This window comes from Ambystoma mexicanum, chromosome 13 (genome assembly GCF_040938575.1).
Source record: "Ambystoma mexicanum isolate Mex_15411 chromosome 13, UKY_AmexF1_1, whole genome shotgun sequence".
NCBI classification, from domain to species: Eukaryota; Metazoa; Chordata; class Amphibia; order Caudata; family Ambystomatidae; genus Ambystoma; species Ambystoma mexicanum.
The window spans coordinates 603,321,599-603,337,654 of record NC_090938.1 but is presented as its reverse complement, the minus strand read 5'-3'; the positions used below and the strand labels follow the sequence as shown (position 1 = coordinate 603,337,654).

Here is a 16,056-nt window from a genome sequence, read left to right as displayed (position 1 = left end):
TCGGAACTTCTGGAATCCTCCAAAAGCGTATCTCGATGAAATCTTCACCCTTGAGGGGCGTAGAAAACTCCGAAACGGATACCCGTTGATCGGATGTAGAAACGGTGGAGCTTGAGACTCTATTTAACCGAAAAAATGAGAAAAATCTCCTGAAAAAGCGCAAAAACGCAGCAAAAGCTCGAGAGCTACAGCACGAGGACTCCCAACACTTGAACGTGCGGTAGAAATCTGAGGATGGCTGCCGGAGGCGGGGCTTAGGGAGAGGGCAGTCATTTGCTGGGGGCAGTATGACCCAGAGACCAGTGATTGGTTACTACTAAGAAAGGCAGATCAGAAACGAAACTGATACTGATTTTTTTCTATACCGAGGATTCCCGGCCTGACGACGGGGAATATTCATGAGCATGTGAATCCATGCCAGACCCCATGCTGGAGAAGAAAAAGTACTGTTAACCAAGAATTATGTTCCTCTAACCTTCAAGAAGTTGCTTAACTTTTGAACTGTATCAAGTCTTCTTGAAAGTGGTGAAAAAGCATTGCGGCTCGGAAAAAACATTAATGCTATTCCGAGGAAGTTGAACGTCTGTATTTTCTCAGGAATAAGAACTCTGTTGTTGGAACTTTGGTTAAGAAATATTTACCTTGCTATTGGAATTTCAAAAACTGAATTGAGACTTTGCTACCTATGTGGATTTCCTTCCTTTTCTTTTGATAACAGTGGAGTTGAACTAAGCTTGAATAATGGGGAAGGGAGTTCAGCCAGGTTACTGAAAAGGTTCACAAGAAACTAACTATTCTGGTAATTGCCATATATTTTCTTTGTATTGTATGTTTAAGTGCAAGGGCCAGAAATCCTGTGTTAGAGTGTTTCCCCTTAGTTTTGGTAGGAAGGGAAATCCTTAGCAGAGTAGGGATAGTGAGGCATTTACTATTATTTTCATCTTAATAAAATGGCATGTTTTGAACAATCATCAAACAGTTGTCTGCCTCACATTGTTGACACCTCAAAGTATACCATCAGCTGATTACTCCTTTCACAGGTCTCTTCAATATCTTAATCCACTTCACTCTTTCCTTCTCCATGCCAACATTTAATCAAACTTCCCCTACTAAAAAAAACAGGTACCATCTCTAGGCTCTACTCTCCCTGTTAACCATTGCCCTCATAGCCCTTTTTCCTTTTCTTTCTAAAGGACGTCAGTGCATCATTTATGGACATGTTTCTTGATAGTCATTCCCTTCCCCCTCGTTTTCAATCTAGTTTCTGTCTCTGCCATTTCACAAAAACAGCTATTCTGCATATCTCCAGTTTCTTTCGCTCTGCACGCCATGCTAAGCTTTCATCGATTCTTGTACTACTTGACTTATCTGCAGTCTTCCACATGGTAGATCATTATATTCTCCTTTTGACACTCACTTCACTCAGCTTTTCTGCATCTGTTTTTCTTTGGTTTTGGTCTTTTCTCAGGCAGAAATTATCCAGTTCCCTGGTCTGGCAATCTATCTTCTCCCCTTCCTTTGCGATACAGAGGTTCCCCAGCGTTCTGCTCTTGACCGCCTTCTTTTCTCCCTCTATAATATTTATCTTTCTGCTCTCATTACTTTCTTTAATCTTTTCTGCCATTTCTATGCGGATGAATCAGATCGTGCTCTCCTCTTCTTTTACTGCTACTCTCTACAATCCTCTCTCAAACTATCTCTGTGCTATTCAATCTTGGATGCACTCCCGTTCTCTCCATCTTCACCTATCAAAAAACAAAGTCTTTATCTTCTGTTGCCCTCCCCCCACCTTATTCTTCACCGTGCCCGCTTCCCTTCTCGGTTTCTGCTCAGAAGGTGTGTCATCTTTGACCTCTGACTGTTTCTGCTCACATTTCCACAGGTGCTCAGACTTGGCACCATCATCTCTTAAACATTCATAAGACCCTCCCTTTTCTCTCCTTTCAAGCTACCAACATTCAAATGTTTCTCCATTTGCTCCCTCATCTTGCCTACTCTTAATGTTCCTAGTTAGACTGCCTTAATCTCATCTGTCCCCTCTTCACACCCTCTTTAATTATGCTTCTTTCTCTTTCCCCTTGTTCTTCTAGCACTCCTTCTCTCTATCTCCCTCCTACCTATCAACTCTAGTAGTCTTCCTGTTCACTTTCTCTGCATAGTCTATGCATGTATCTATGGTCTGACCCCGGTCTATCTTTCTTCGCTGATTTCACCTTACTTTCCTTCCTGCTCCCTTCACCCAATCCCTATACCTTCTTTTTGACCATAAGCCTCTGTGTGCCCAATTTCACTTCCTTTTTCTCCCAAGCACTGGAAATCACTCCTTCCCATTTGCTCTTGGACTTCCCTTTACTTGTTCCACTCTTGATGTAAAGGCCATCTGCTCTCCCTTCTTTCTGATTCGTTATTTGCTTTTATGCAAGGTCCTCATCAATGTTCCATGATTGTTGTACTGCTTTCTAAAATATCGTAAAGCATGTTGGTGAAAGTGCTCTATAAATATCAATAAAATACAAAAGAAAATACAAATTAATTTAATGAGGGTGGCAAAACAATCTTTAAATTGTTCTGCATAAATATCAGACAAACAATGTGATGCATATTTCCCCACAAAGTGATGGACTCTAAGAGCGTGACCAGTGACAAAAGTGTCACGAGTGTGGTGTGCTTCATTGCATACAGTGCAATTTACTACTCAGTACAGGCTTGCCTCAGGCCTTAAGTCCCAGAGATGTAAACTAGCTTCCACTGCCAGCACCGTTTTTGTGGGTTGTGTGTCAGTTAAGGGAATGGTACAAGAAGAATACCCCACATTATTGGCTGCAAAAAACACACTACAAACAGAAATATAATTTTAATTGTGGTGGGGGTTATTTGCATAAGGAGGACTTGGCTTGGGTGGCAGTTAATTGCTTTATGCGCTGAGACATGCAGGGTTACAAATGCACACGAGGTGGGGTAAGGGGATTTGGCTGTATAGCTTACCCAGAAGTTTCTCTGCAAGTGTAGTTAACTGCTCAATACTAAGGCCCCGCTTGGTGGTTGACGAAAACTGCCAACTTAAAACTTCGGCCACCTGATCCCATGTTCCAATCGGTGGTTTTGTAAAAAAGTTGACATTCTTTTGGTGGGGAAAATAGAAAAGAAAAAAAAATAAGCAAGTTAAACCTTTGTAAAACCTAGACCTACCGGTACAACCAAACTCCCCCTCCTCTTCCCCCCATATTTGGGACAATTTCTATTGCTAGTATACAATTAGTTTACATATTTCAAAAGGTTTCAAAAAACAAATGTCGAATTCTATACAAATATGACAAAAAGCACAATGTTTTCTTTGCTGAAATGAAATCCAGTGACACAAACCAACAGTTGATTTACAGAATATGGTTCACGAAAGCCACTTTTTGTGAGTGTGCTTATGTAAAGACAGCCATACCTTAGGATTGTTGGTCAGCATATTGTACCAAAGGATGGAGGCCCAGGCGTTCGGCATCTGGCAGATATTAGAAATCACCACAACTGGCAGAGAATGAGTCTTAAAAAAAAACGATGAAAACACAGTTAATGTGTTTAAAATGGGCCAATCATTCAAAAGACAAAAAGGCATCTAAATGCTCATATATCCTTATATTAGGTTCAATTTCATGTGTGGCTATTTTTCTGGCCCTCCTTTTGTTGCGTGTTCATGCGAGAGGACATTGTTGCATGCTGCAATGAGTGAACTAAACAGTTACAAAGCACCATGGCTATTTATTCTGTCTGACATGGAAAAAGATGGGTTTTAACAACATTCAGACATGTTTTCTAAAAGCTTACCGCCCACTATGCTCATTTATCACTGCCTCAGACTATTTATTTACTAACTATTAACTATCAAAATCTATGTGCTATGTACAATTTAAGGAGATCCAAAGTAAAAGGTAAGAGGTTACATTGCTAGACATTCGAACTGTGGCAGTGAATGTGGGGGATACCAATGATACTGCAATAACAGGCATTGCACTCTAGAGTTTGGAATAAAGTGACAAAACCTTGTTTCACGCATGAATCCTAGTCTTATCTGCGCTCTGAGTTCTGGACTTATTGCACAGAAAGCAAATATTAAACAATCCCACATCTCATCAGCAGTATAGTACTTCAGATGAAAGGTATAGGAAAAGCTGGGTCATGAAACCATGAAATCTTTCTGGTGATCAAATGGTAACAAATCTGGCAAATTAAGGAGTCCCAATTTAGGTTCTGCAGCATTGCAGTCTATTTTATTCTACATACATTTTATCACGATAACATGTGGCAAACTGAGGGCATCCGCATGATGGGTTTACCTTCACTACAGCAGTCAACTTAAAGCACAAAATGCAGAAGATCATAAATAAGATTTGCAATAAATTCCAAAATAGTGCATTTCGCATGACGAATAAAGGATTAGACGTGTTAGTAATCAGCAGTTTTTTGTCGGTTACGTTGAAGGGATGTAGCTGGGGGGGGGTGGGGGAGTGCTTGTAAACATTTACAGCTAAAGATTTGCGGAAATCTGACTCAAAACATGCTGTATTTACTTCAAGTGGCATCCCTAGACTACTATATGAAGTAAATACCCGAAGACCCTACAGTTAGGCAAATGATGAAAAGGGCAGCGTCTCCAGTACCACCTGTTTTTACCATTACCGCTTAACTCGCACTTTGATAACAGGACTTCAGCAAGGAATACAGTACAATTCTGAGATCCCCCCTCCTATTATCCACATTTGTACATCCTGTCCACAATACCAACAACATCAGAAAAACGTCGATATTTAACAGAAAAAAACAGACTCAATATAAACAAAATGGATTTCCTTCTGAGAGAACACAAAAACATATTACAGCAATATATGACCTGGCCTAAAAATAAAAATGTCATTCCAAAAAGCGTTGACCGTGCCGACCGTCAGAGGTACCAGCCAATCCAGTGCCGGAACGATTAAAAAATACTCTGCCATTGCTCCACCCTGTTGAATCCCAGAGCGATGGGCGTGGAAAGTCTAGGAGTGACAGGCTAGTACAAATTGTAAACAAAATAGAACAAATAAAACACTGCTGTAAAGTGAGGACTTGAAATGGGCACATGCCACAAAATAAACCAACTGATATCATATAAAATGCTATAGTAACATATTGAGCAAAAATTAATAGTTACACACGGTAGTGACTATTGTACTCTTAGTCCATAGTCCCCTTTCCTCCATACTGTAGGGACGGGAGACGGAACCTTTTTCACCAGAAAAATATACTTCCCCTTTAAATTTAGAGGCGTGCAGGGGCACGGCCCTGGGAGCATGCACTCACCTGTGGACGTATGAGGAAAGGGGACAATGGACTAAGAGTAAGTTAGTCACTACAGTGAGTAACTATGAATTACTCTTACGTCCCGTCCCATTTACTCCATACTGTATGGGCGATTACAACAGAATGTAATCCCAGGGTGGAGGGAAGATCCTCCTTAAACAAACAGGTTTCTTAGAACCATCTGCCCGAAAGCCGCGTCTGATCTAGAGGCGGCGTCCAAACAGTAGTGCTTGCAGAAAGCCAAAGGGGTGGTCCAGGTGGCCGCCCTGCTGATGACTTGCCATTGGAACTCGATGGTAGTGGCCTTGGCTCTAACCGCATCGGCATGCAAATTAGCAGGAGGTGGCCTGTGCTGCCCCTCATAGGCCTCCTTGATGGCCACGACCATCCACCTTGCTATGGAGGCCTTGGAAGCCTGATAACCTGGCCTTGACCCACCAAAAGTGACAAATAGGGCATCCGACTTGCAGAAGTCCTTGGTCCTGTCCAGGTAGTATATCAGTGCGTTTGACATCCAAACGGTGCAAGACCTTCTGAGGCTCATCCTTGGGGCCGGCGAAGAAGGTGGGTAAGACTATCTCCTCATTTGGATGGAAGGAGGAGGTCACCTTGGGTAGGAACGCCGGTTGTGTCCAGAGGACCACCTTGTCCTTGTGAAATGTAGTGTAGGGCTCCAAGGCCACCAGAGCCTGGATTTCGCTGACTCTGCAGGCGGAGGTGAGGCCTACGAGCAGAGCTGTATTTAGGGTGACCAGCCTGATGTCCGCAGATGCCATTGGCTCGAACGGTGTGTGCACGAAGGCGCCCAATACTACATTGAGGTCCCACACGGGGTGTGGCTTCTTTATAGGTGGGTAGAGTCTGTAGAGGCCCGCCAGATGCCGCTTGACCACCGAGTTGGAGAGGAGACCCTCCTCTGAATTTCTGTAGGCTCCTATGGCTGCCAGATAGGTGCGCCCTGTGCCCACCTGTACTCCGGAGTGGGCGAGGTGTGCTGAGAAGGAGAGCACGTTGTCCAATGTGAACTTCATGGGGTCAATCTCGTTCGAGTCGGCGCCATGAATGATCTCCAGGTTGGCCTGAGACGGGCTCAAGTGTTTCAGTGTGACCTGCTCAAGAATCACTCTGTGAGGGCTAGTTTGCGCACAGCGTGGTGGAGTATCCGGCCGCCCTACTGAGTCAGAAGAGGAGCTGGGCCCAGCGGGAGGTGAATGGGAGGCCTGTCGGATAGGCTGAGCAGCTCAGAGAACCACGGTTTCGCCAGCCACCAAGGAGTTATCAGAATGATGCTGAGGTGACAAGATTGCTTTATCCTGCAGATCACTCTGTGCACCAGATGTGTGGGCAGCAAGGCGTATGCGGTCATGTAGTTCCATTGTATCTGGAATGCATTTCCAGGGAGACGGAGCCCTGCCCCTGCCAGGAGGCAAACTGCTGGCATTTCCTGTTGTCCTGGGAGGCAAACGGATCCACTTGGGGATGCCCCCACCTCAGGAAGATCTCCTTCAGAACCAGGTTGTGCAATTGTCCGCCCCCAGTCTTCTGAGCCTGTCCGCCTCCAGGTTGGACTCCCCCGGGAGGTGGACTGCAGTGAGGTAGATGTTGTACTCCAGAGCCCACTCCCACATGCTGACAGCAAGGTTGCACAGTGGAGAGGATCTGGTACCCCTCTGCTTGTTGAAATAGTACATGCAGGTAGAATTGTCCGTCTGGATAAGTACGGTCATGCTCTTTATAAGAGGGAGGAAGGCCTTGAGGGCCAGCCATATGGCCCTCAATTCTAGTCATTTGATGTGGCACTCCTGCCGAGTCCAGACTCCATGGATGCTGCGACTGTCCAGCGTGGCTCTCCAGCCCTCTAGGAGGAGGCATTCCTGACGGTGACCTGAGGGAGAGGCTTCCGAAATGGCCTGCCCTGCCGCAGGTTGCAATCCGCAGACCACCACGTGAGGTACGGGTGGAGCGATGTGGGAATGGTGTCTGGTTCCGATTGGGAGCACTTCTCCTGATTCAATGAGGCTGCGAAGTGCAGCTGTAATCTCCTCATCTCGAGTCTCGTGTGAGGTATGGCCAATAGGACCGCTATATATTTACCAATTTAAGGCCAAATCCCAAACTTTTTTGTTGACGGGGGAGCAATTCTCAAAAAGGGATGAATGTATACGAAAAAGCAATGTGCCGGGGAACGGCACTGAGAATTACTTACCCCTCACTATGGAGATCCTACAAAGAGGTAGAAGCACTTATGGTCACACTTATAAATGTCTACATAACATTTACACAAAGGTCAGCAGATACAGATGGTCGGACGCAAACGCGTACATGAGAACAAATTTTAATAGTAAGTATAAAAGTTAAAAAGACGATTTAATAAATCTGCATAATAAAAAGACACAAAAGCAAACAAATTCTCTTTGTATCAACACAAACAACCAAGACAAGGGGAAAGACAAAGAAAGAGAGACTAGGTGGGTAAAATAAATACACCCTATAGCCCTGTATACTAGTTTTGGAAACGCCTAACTTTAGGCGTTTACTGAGATATGAAAAGTCGACATGTTTCGGCCAAACGTTGGATTGGACATTTTCTCCTGATGTCCATACAAGGGTGGATATTGTGGCCATCTTCAGGACAGATCATTTCTTCACAATAGGCCTTGTGGGTGGTATGATACTGACATCATAGATTTGTCATCATAGGATCAGGTGTGATGAAGACACATAGGGTCAATAAATGACTTATGGCGATAACACCTAGAAGTCCCTGAGCAGCAAAACTGAGGCCAGGTGCATCAGGATGTATTCGTCCAAAAGAGGCACTATAATCCTTAGTTTTAGGATAAGGAAACCGAGGGGTGGTGTTTCGTGGCTACCAGTACTGCTGTGCCAGGTATGACAGTAGAGGCGAGCAGTCCCGCAGAGTCAAGACGCTGTGCTCATGGAGCCCTCCCTCAAAATACTGAGTGTGTGAAACAACGCAGAACACACTCGTAGCACGGTTTCAAGAATGCCGATGGAGGAACTTAGTCACGTGGCTGTTCAATCAATAAGGCAGCAGATTAGCGGCGTATCAAATAAACAGCTCGGTGTTATCAAAGGGCTGCGCAAAGCATCAGCTCATGTACCCGATTGCACTCCGACTGAAGGAGAAGGAGAAGTCAGACGGGATGTGCGTTTAAATACAGCACAACGTAAAGATGCGTGTTAAAATCACATAGCTGTTCAATCAATGGAGCAACAGATTGACGGCGTGTCAATTTAAACAACTCAGCATTGACAGAGGGCTGCGCACAGTATCAGCTCATGTCCCCGATAGTACTCCGACAGAGTGAAATCAGACGGGATGTGCGTTTAAATACAGCACAACGTCCGATGCATATTGAAAAAATAGGACCGCTGCCATAATCCCCAGCAGGTGTTGGTACCACCAGGCCGAGGTCACTGTCCTGGAGAGGAAGGGAGTAGTGGCTCTCTTGATGGCAGTGATCTTGTCCTCTGAGGGAAAGACGCTCTCGGAGCCGGTGTCCCAGATGAGGCCCAGGAAGGTCAGGCTCTGCGTAGGATGTAGCTGAGACTTCTTCAGAGTGATAGTAAACCCGAGGCCGTGGAGTGTGTTCATAAGCGCAGAGGTGTGGAGAACCGCCTCCGGAGATGAAGCTCGGACGAGCCAGTCGTCCAGGTATGGGTAGACGTGGTGGCCCTGGGCCCCGAGGAGGGCTGCCACCACTTTCATTAGTCTGGTAAATACCCTGGGGGCTGAGTTGAGGCCAAAGGGTAGCACCTTGTAGTGGAAATGGCAGCCCATGATCCTGAACCGTAGTAAGGACCGATGTGGTTGCCAAATAGGGATGTGTAGATACGCGTCCTTCAGATCCAGGGAGCACATCCAGTCTCCCCCGTTCAGTGTCTGCGCAATGAGTGCTGGTGTAACCATCTTGAATTTTTGTAAAGGAAGGGAGAGGTTGAGGGTGGAAAGGTCCAACACAACTCTCAGGCCAGGAGTCCCAGGCTCAAGAGGCTGCAGCACCAGGGCCATCATGCCTTACTATGGAGAGCCATAAACATGGTTTTCCCCCTCCCCCTATCAAGGGTAAGATTTGTGCTTTGGAGGGAGTTGTTTCCTAGTCACCTGCAATTCAAAAAAGTGCAAGAATACAAGTACCAGAATCCTTAGAGACATCGATGTGAATTAACCTGAAACACCTGAAAAGGAAATATAACTAGACACGCCTGAAAAGGAAAAGAAACACAGCCTCCCTGATGATTGATGGAGTCAAGAAAACCTTTGAAGATGGAGGCAATGTGTTCCTACAGCAGGAAAACTTGACTGGGAACCAGAGTGCGCGCCTTGCCATCACTCTCAACTCTCAGGCCAGCCTGGTTCTTCTGTATGGCGAAAATCCTGGAATAGAAGCCCAAACCTCGCTGGGAGGCTGGGACTTCCTCCACTGCCTGGCTCTCGAGGAGCGAGCAGATCTCTGCCAGCAAAGTTTCTATCCCAATCTGAGGGAGTGGAGGGGAGGAGGGAGGAGAGGAAGGGACTGGTAGGCAGTACCCCATGGATACTACGGCGAGGATCCAAAGGTCCGAAAAATGTTGGCGCCAAAATTGCACATGGAAAGCAAGCCTGCCCCCCACTGGAGACACGTGGACTCGAAGTGGCATGTCATGCCTCCTTTCCCTCCGAGGCTGGGGCAGAGGAGGGGGATTGGAAAAAGCCCTAGTCCCACTCCCCTCCGTTCTTGGAAGCCCCGGAACCCTCCAGACGCCTGCCCCTTGTCAGACCGTTGATGTGACGGTGTATGCCTTGGGCGTGGCCTTCGTAAGAATAAAGACTTTGCGGTCTAATTCTTCATCCGTGGTGGGGTGGAAGAGGTCACGACCCTCTAATGGAAGGTCCAAAATGCGTTCCTGGACGTCAGTGTTAAACTTTTTAGCCCGTAGGCAGGCATTCCTCATGTCCGTGGCGATGCAGATGGCCCGACCAGAGGTATCGATATGGACAACTGTAGACTCCATGATGTCCTGCGCTAGCAGCCTGGCTTCTCCTAATCCCGCCTTGAAGCGAACTTGGGTCTCTGCCGGAAGTTTCGGGAGGAAGTCCGCAATTTCCCACCAGAGCCTTTGGCATCGGCGGTGGCTTGACGCAGGCATTGCAGTACAGCTTTTTCCCATACGCCTCCAAGATCTTCTCCTCCTTGCCCAGCAGCGTCGAGGACGAGGTGGCCAAGGACAACTGAGGCTTAGAATAGAGTGATGCTGCAGCGATCACCGAGGAGTGCGGTTGAGGATGAGCCGAAAGCAAGAGTGTATACCCCTCCATCTGCCTGTAATTGGTGTTGAGGCGCCGGTTGACAGGTTGGGCCGAGTGTGGCTTGAGCCACCCCTTCTTGGCCAGGGTAACAACGTCCTTCTGCATCGGGATTCCAGTCTTGGTAGGGGGTCTTAGAGTGAGGACTTCTGCCAAGACCCCCTCCTCGGGCTGTTTGACCTTGGGCTGAGGAATGCCCAGGTATTCTGCCAGGGCTGCAAGGCGTTTGTGGAAGGCCTTGGCTGAAGATGGCATGTCGGGGTCTTCCTCCTCGTCTGTGTCCACCTGAGTGCTTGGAGGATCCAGAACTGGTGGAGGGCTACTGGGCGCCGTGGGCTGGGGTGTGGAGACCGGTGCCAGAGGTTGTTGCGGGGGCTAGTGCGGAACCGCCTGAAGGGGCCTGTGGTACCGTAGCCATTGGAGGAATGACTATGGGTACCTGTGGGGTAGCCTGAGGGAGCATGTCCCCGATTGTATCCCGAAGGATGGCCCCCATCTGGGGAGTTTGCATCAACGCTAGGAACCTTTCGAAGAACCGGTCTTCAGAGGCTGAAGAGGTGGCAGGTGATATAGACGGAGTGGCTGACGGCTTCTGGGGCCGGGGCACACTCTGCCTGGGGTGCAGGGGAAACCTGCCCTGCGCTGCTGATGGATAAGCTGTAGGCCACATATCTGGTTGACACCAGTCCCACCTTGTGACTCGTTCCTCCACCCGCTCTGCTAGAGGAGGTATTGGACGAGCGGCCATCTTGTCAGGCGCGGCAGCCATTTTGTCGTGCTGCGTGCCAAAGTCGTGGTGCCTGGCTCGCTGGATCCAGCCCCATCCAAGACGCATGGTGTTGGAACATAAGGCCTATCCCGCACCTCAAGCCGGGGCCTGGAAGGCGTATTGCTGCTGGGAGTGCTGCGTGAAGGCGTCCCCTCGGACATGATGTCGGTACTAGGGCGGTGTCCCTCGGCAGTAACCCCGGTAAAAGACTCCAGTAGCTGGACTAGCCTTGGTACGTGTGCTGGTAATAGAACCAAAGAGGTTCCTCCCGGTCGGGCGCTGCTTTGGAAAGGAGTCGCCGTTACGGGGTGCGATGGTGAATAGAGGTCTTTCCTTTGGCCTCGAGCGATGTCTGACAAAGTCCTTGAGGTCCTCCGGAGGCGACTTCAGGAAGAGCTCCCCTCCACCTAGCTTGCATGTTCATGTGGAGTCAGGGCGTCGCACGCGGAACTACCTTCCCAGCCATGGTCGGGGCCAAGGCAGCGGAGGCAAAGGGCGTGGGGGTCGGATGTAGGGAAGAGCCCCTCGCAGGCTTGACACCTGCTGAAGACAACATGTGCCAGGGAGGAGGGTGGCGTCGAAGGACCAAGTATCTAAAAGAAAAAGACAAAGATAGCAAAATATCCAGGGAATAGCACGTGGTATTACATGGCCGAAGCCAAACCCAGGAGCGCTGGTGAATTCGGCCAGTTCCCGTCGACGCGGAAAAGGGGCCTGGGGATGGCGCCGGTGGGCGAAGTCAGGGCCGCATGCCTCTAAGGGAAAGTAGATTTTTCAGGTGAAAACAGTTCCGTCTCCCGTCCTTCGTGAGGGACGCCCATTCAGTATGGAGGAAAGGGGATGGGACGTAAGAGTACGAGTATAATAGTTGCTTCACTTTGCCCACCTTGAATGAAGTGTAAAATTACCTACATGCAAAGCAATACCAGCCTAGAAAATCTAACCTGGATTTTAAACTAATATCAAGACTGAAAGAAACAATGATACGGTCACATGCTTGTAGTAATTACTTCACATAGCATATCTTTTTATGCACTGCCTCATTTCAATCGCCACACATTTGCATTTCTTAAGGGACAATAGTTGCTCCAAATCACTTAAAGACTTCTGCAATATAATGGCTCTTTGGTATGAGTAAATGCAAACAAAATCAAACGACTCTTTTGAGCGGGGAACAACATCTTTGAGCGCTAGAAAAGTTGATCACAACAGCGGCAGTGTGTGGCGTCTCGTGCATGGACTTTTCACTTACCCGGATTAAGGGTTACAATTTTGTCCAGTTTCTGAATTGGTGAAATCTGGCCAAATTCCACCACTGAGCCAACGGTACCATGAGGGCAGCAACTGGACGAAAAAAATGAGTAGTGGCACCATGCCTTGCAATATCAGGGCAAGAGTCTAACATGTCCAGACTTAACAGAAGCTCTTTCCTGCCACTGCAACTATGGAAAAACTGCAACCCAACTTGGAAAGCTAAACCCCGTAGTTGCTGAAATGACTCCAGCTGTATGGGGCAGATTGTTTAAAAATCATATGACAGCGTAGCATCAAACGGCAGATCAGAGAGTCAAGTAATGCTTCGAAGAATGGGAGGTGGAGGGGTGTATGCACACTGTAAGCTAAAGTCAAATATCCAAAAATGTGCATGTATGGTTATAGTACTGAGCTTTAGGGCAAATGGGACAGACAAAGGCATCGACAAAGTTTTACTGCTGCACTTTAGGCCATGCAAAATGTCTCGTGGGGGCGCTGTGTGGCAGATTTTCTCATTTAGGCATGATACGATCGAACCTTCGCAAGCACCCTCATATGGACTGAAAGAATACCCAGTCAATATAGTTTAAAGTTTACAACATTAACTTTTACGAATGTTGGACTGCTGGATTTCTGCTCCTTATATAAGAAATATAAATCGGCCTCTGAACAATTCCACCCTGTAGAAATGTTTTGAGTGTAGCACCATATGCTGTAGAATAAATGTTGCCTTGAGCACAAAAATCTTCCTGCATGCCAATTATATGTGTTTGTGTTGTTGGGATAATAACACACTTTACTCCATTGCCGATGGTAAATTAGTTCTGTACAAGAATGAAAGTGTACACTTTTATGGCAATCACTGTTGGGCACAAATCCACTGAACAGGTAATACAGGGCTCTACAAGTCCAGTCCATGACAACCCCAACCACACTAGGCTTTAAGGATAACCACTGACCATTTAAATAACTACCATTTAGATTAATTGCATGGAAATGTTCTGTGCGGATATGCTTATAATGGCAGGTAGATTTGGCTCTTGGGGGCCGGGTTTAGGACTTAAAGCACACGCACCCCCTCCACCACCCCCTTACATAATAAACAGCCACAATATATAGGTCTTATCTGTGATTCGAACATGAAACAAAAAAAGGTGCACGCCAAATAAGTAGCCCTTTGATACCTAGGCTTTGGGCGCTCCCGCATCCACTAAACCCCAAGTTGGTACAAATAGCTTTTGGCTAATGTTTTGCCTTCTAAAGTGTACATCGGCACCAACAGAGCAACACTGATGCGGGCGAGTAAAGAAGCACCAGAAGTGGCAACGTGGCACAAAGTAACCCCTTCAGCACTAACCTCCAGATCGATTTTCAAGCCCTGGTGATACACCTCGGTCTCAAACGTGATTAGATGAAGCTCTTCCGTGACGATCAGAGAGGCCTGCAAGACAAAAAGAGATGAGCCACATTACAGGATGAAACTCGGGCCCTAGAATCTGCACAAAGACATGCTCTGGCTGCGCTACTGCAGAGTAGCCTGCGCTGTCCGGACAGCTCATCTTTGTCTCACTCCCGCCTTAAATCTGGCCGGATCGAACGGGTGCTAGTGTTTAAAGAACCAGACTATGCGGATTCATGAAACCCATTTCCCGGGAGGACTGCTTAGAGCCAAGTTTACATGGAAGCAACCATACTGGTTCAATGAGGATGATCCCCGCAGAATCTGTGGACGGCCTTGATACTTAGACCGGGATTTCCGGGCACCAATGGACCTCTGTGGTTTGTTGGTCCTGCTCATCTATAATCTGGTACATGGATATTATCTTCCTCCCAAAAGCTACCTTCCTTATAGGTAAAGCATATGGCATTAAATGTGATTTGCCTACTCTGGTGCCTAGTGTATATAGCTTTATCTTTCTCACTTTTCCAGCCATTCAAAAGGATGGTTTTGATCAGATGCCAATTGAGACATGCTCTGAACCGGGTAACCACATTGAACACAGTGAGGGCATTTCGTGTGACATCTGGAAAACACCAGTTTCCCATTCGCACTCAGAACAAATTCACATCACTCCTGTTCCTTACTAAAACGTTCTATAAATGTCACTTCCTAGCAAGAGACAAGTCATAGGAAAGATGTGCATTATTTTATCGATTTATTGTGGACATTTACTGAGAACAGACCTAGCTTCGAGAAGCAGCAGAGCGCTGTACATCGGAGGTTAATAGGATTCAACTTGGGGCATAGTTACATCAGGGCTGTGTTTGTTACGTTACAGTGAAACAGGAGCAGACATTAGGGTTGCAGTGGCATGGGGGTTACAAGGAATATGTGCCTACAAAGTGTGGTACACTTTGGTACACTTTGTAGGCACATATTCCTTGAACAGACTGTCACACAAAAATGCCAAGGTTGGTATTGACGTGCAAGTAGCAGATTTGTGGATCTCAAACATAGAATTGATGGAGATCATAGTGGTGGCTTATATTTTAAGGGAAAAATAGCTATCCCTTTCGGGCGACACAATAGTGATAAATCCATCCATAAAAGATCAAGTATTTTACACACGAGACTGCTAAAAGTCAACCAAACCCAAGGGCGTATGAGGGTCGTTTATGAAAAAAAGCAGGGGAGGAAGATGGTAAATAGTGAGTGTGCGTGTGAAAATGGGGAATGCAGTGACCAGGCTGCCACCAACATTTAAAAAGATAAAAGCTGCACTATTAGGCAATCAGAATTAAGCTCACATTAAGCAGCATTAAGGGAGGTCGACTTTTAGCAATCTCACAAAGTAATCACACATTACAGGGAGATATGGAACATCTATAAACCATCCTTTGGTATAGACTAACCAAGGCAATGCTATCCAAATAGTCAAACTGTACAAAATGACCGGATATCTGAAGCTCGGTTTTCAGTAAGAAGGAAGGGAAAGCTCTTCAGAAATTGCACATGCGTATAATTCTCCTCCCAGGAGACAGACGAGACCTTGGAAACGAGATTGGGAGATTGAGCCGTTCATTTACGAGGAAAAATGAAACCACTTTAATAATGAACTTGGCACGAGTCCTTGAAACACTCGGATCCTGTAATGAGGCTCAGCAGACATGCCCTCACTGACACTTCCGGTAGCTGTACTAGCTAGACAAAAATTGGAGCCTTGAAGGTTTGAAAGACGCTTGAGATATCGGTCTCAGCATCAGGCTTTATGAGGGAGAGTTCAATTCACAGAGTGGCGCCAGGGGGACAGGGGGCATGATGACCAGGCTTCAGGGGGATTGTAACCTCAGCCATTACCCTCTACATCAGACACGCTCCTCGCAGACTTAAATATCTGTAAGTGAGGGGGAAAAACGAGGATACCCTAAACTGGACATACTGCATTCCTTCAAC

The 16,056-nt window shown here is 46.8% G+C and overlaps 1 protein-coding gene across 5 annotated transcripts in view; it reads right to left on the bottom strand.

The window, feature by feature from the left end:
• Positions 1-16,056, bottom strand: part of STAT3 (signal transducer and activator of transcription 3) — a 609,635-nt gene that overhangs the window by 167,045 nt on the left and 426,534 nt on the right. For all 5 annotated transcript variants that reach the window (XM_069634450.1, XM_069634449.1, XM_069634453.1 and 2 more), the window contains exons 15-17: positions 14,020-14,103; positions 3,437-3,535; positions 2,986-3,121 (exon numbers count right to left, since the gene is read on the bottom strand). In XM_069634450.1, coding sequence (XP_069490551.1) covers positions 2,986-3,121; positions 3,437-3,535; positions 14,020-14,103 — 319 coding nt within the window. The remainder of the gene's footprint in view (positions 1-2,985; positions 3,122-3,436; positions 3,536-14,019; positions 14,104-16,056) is intronic.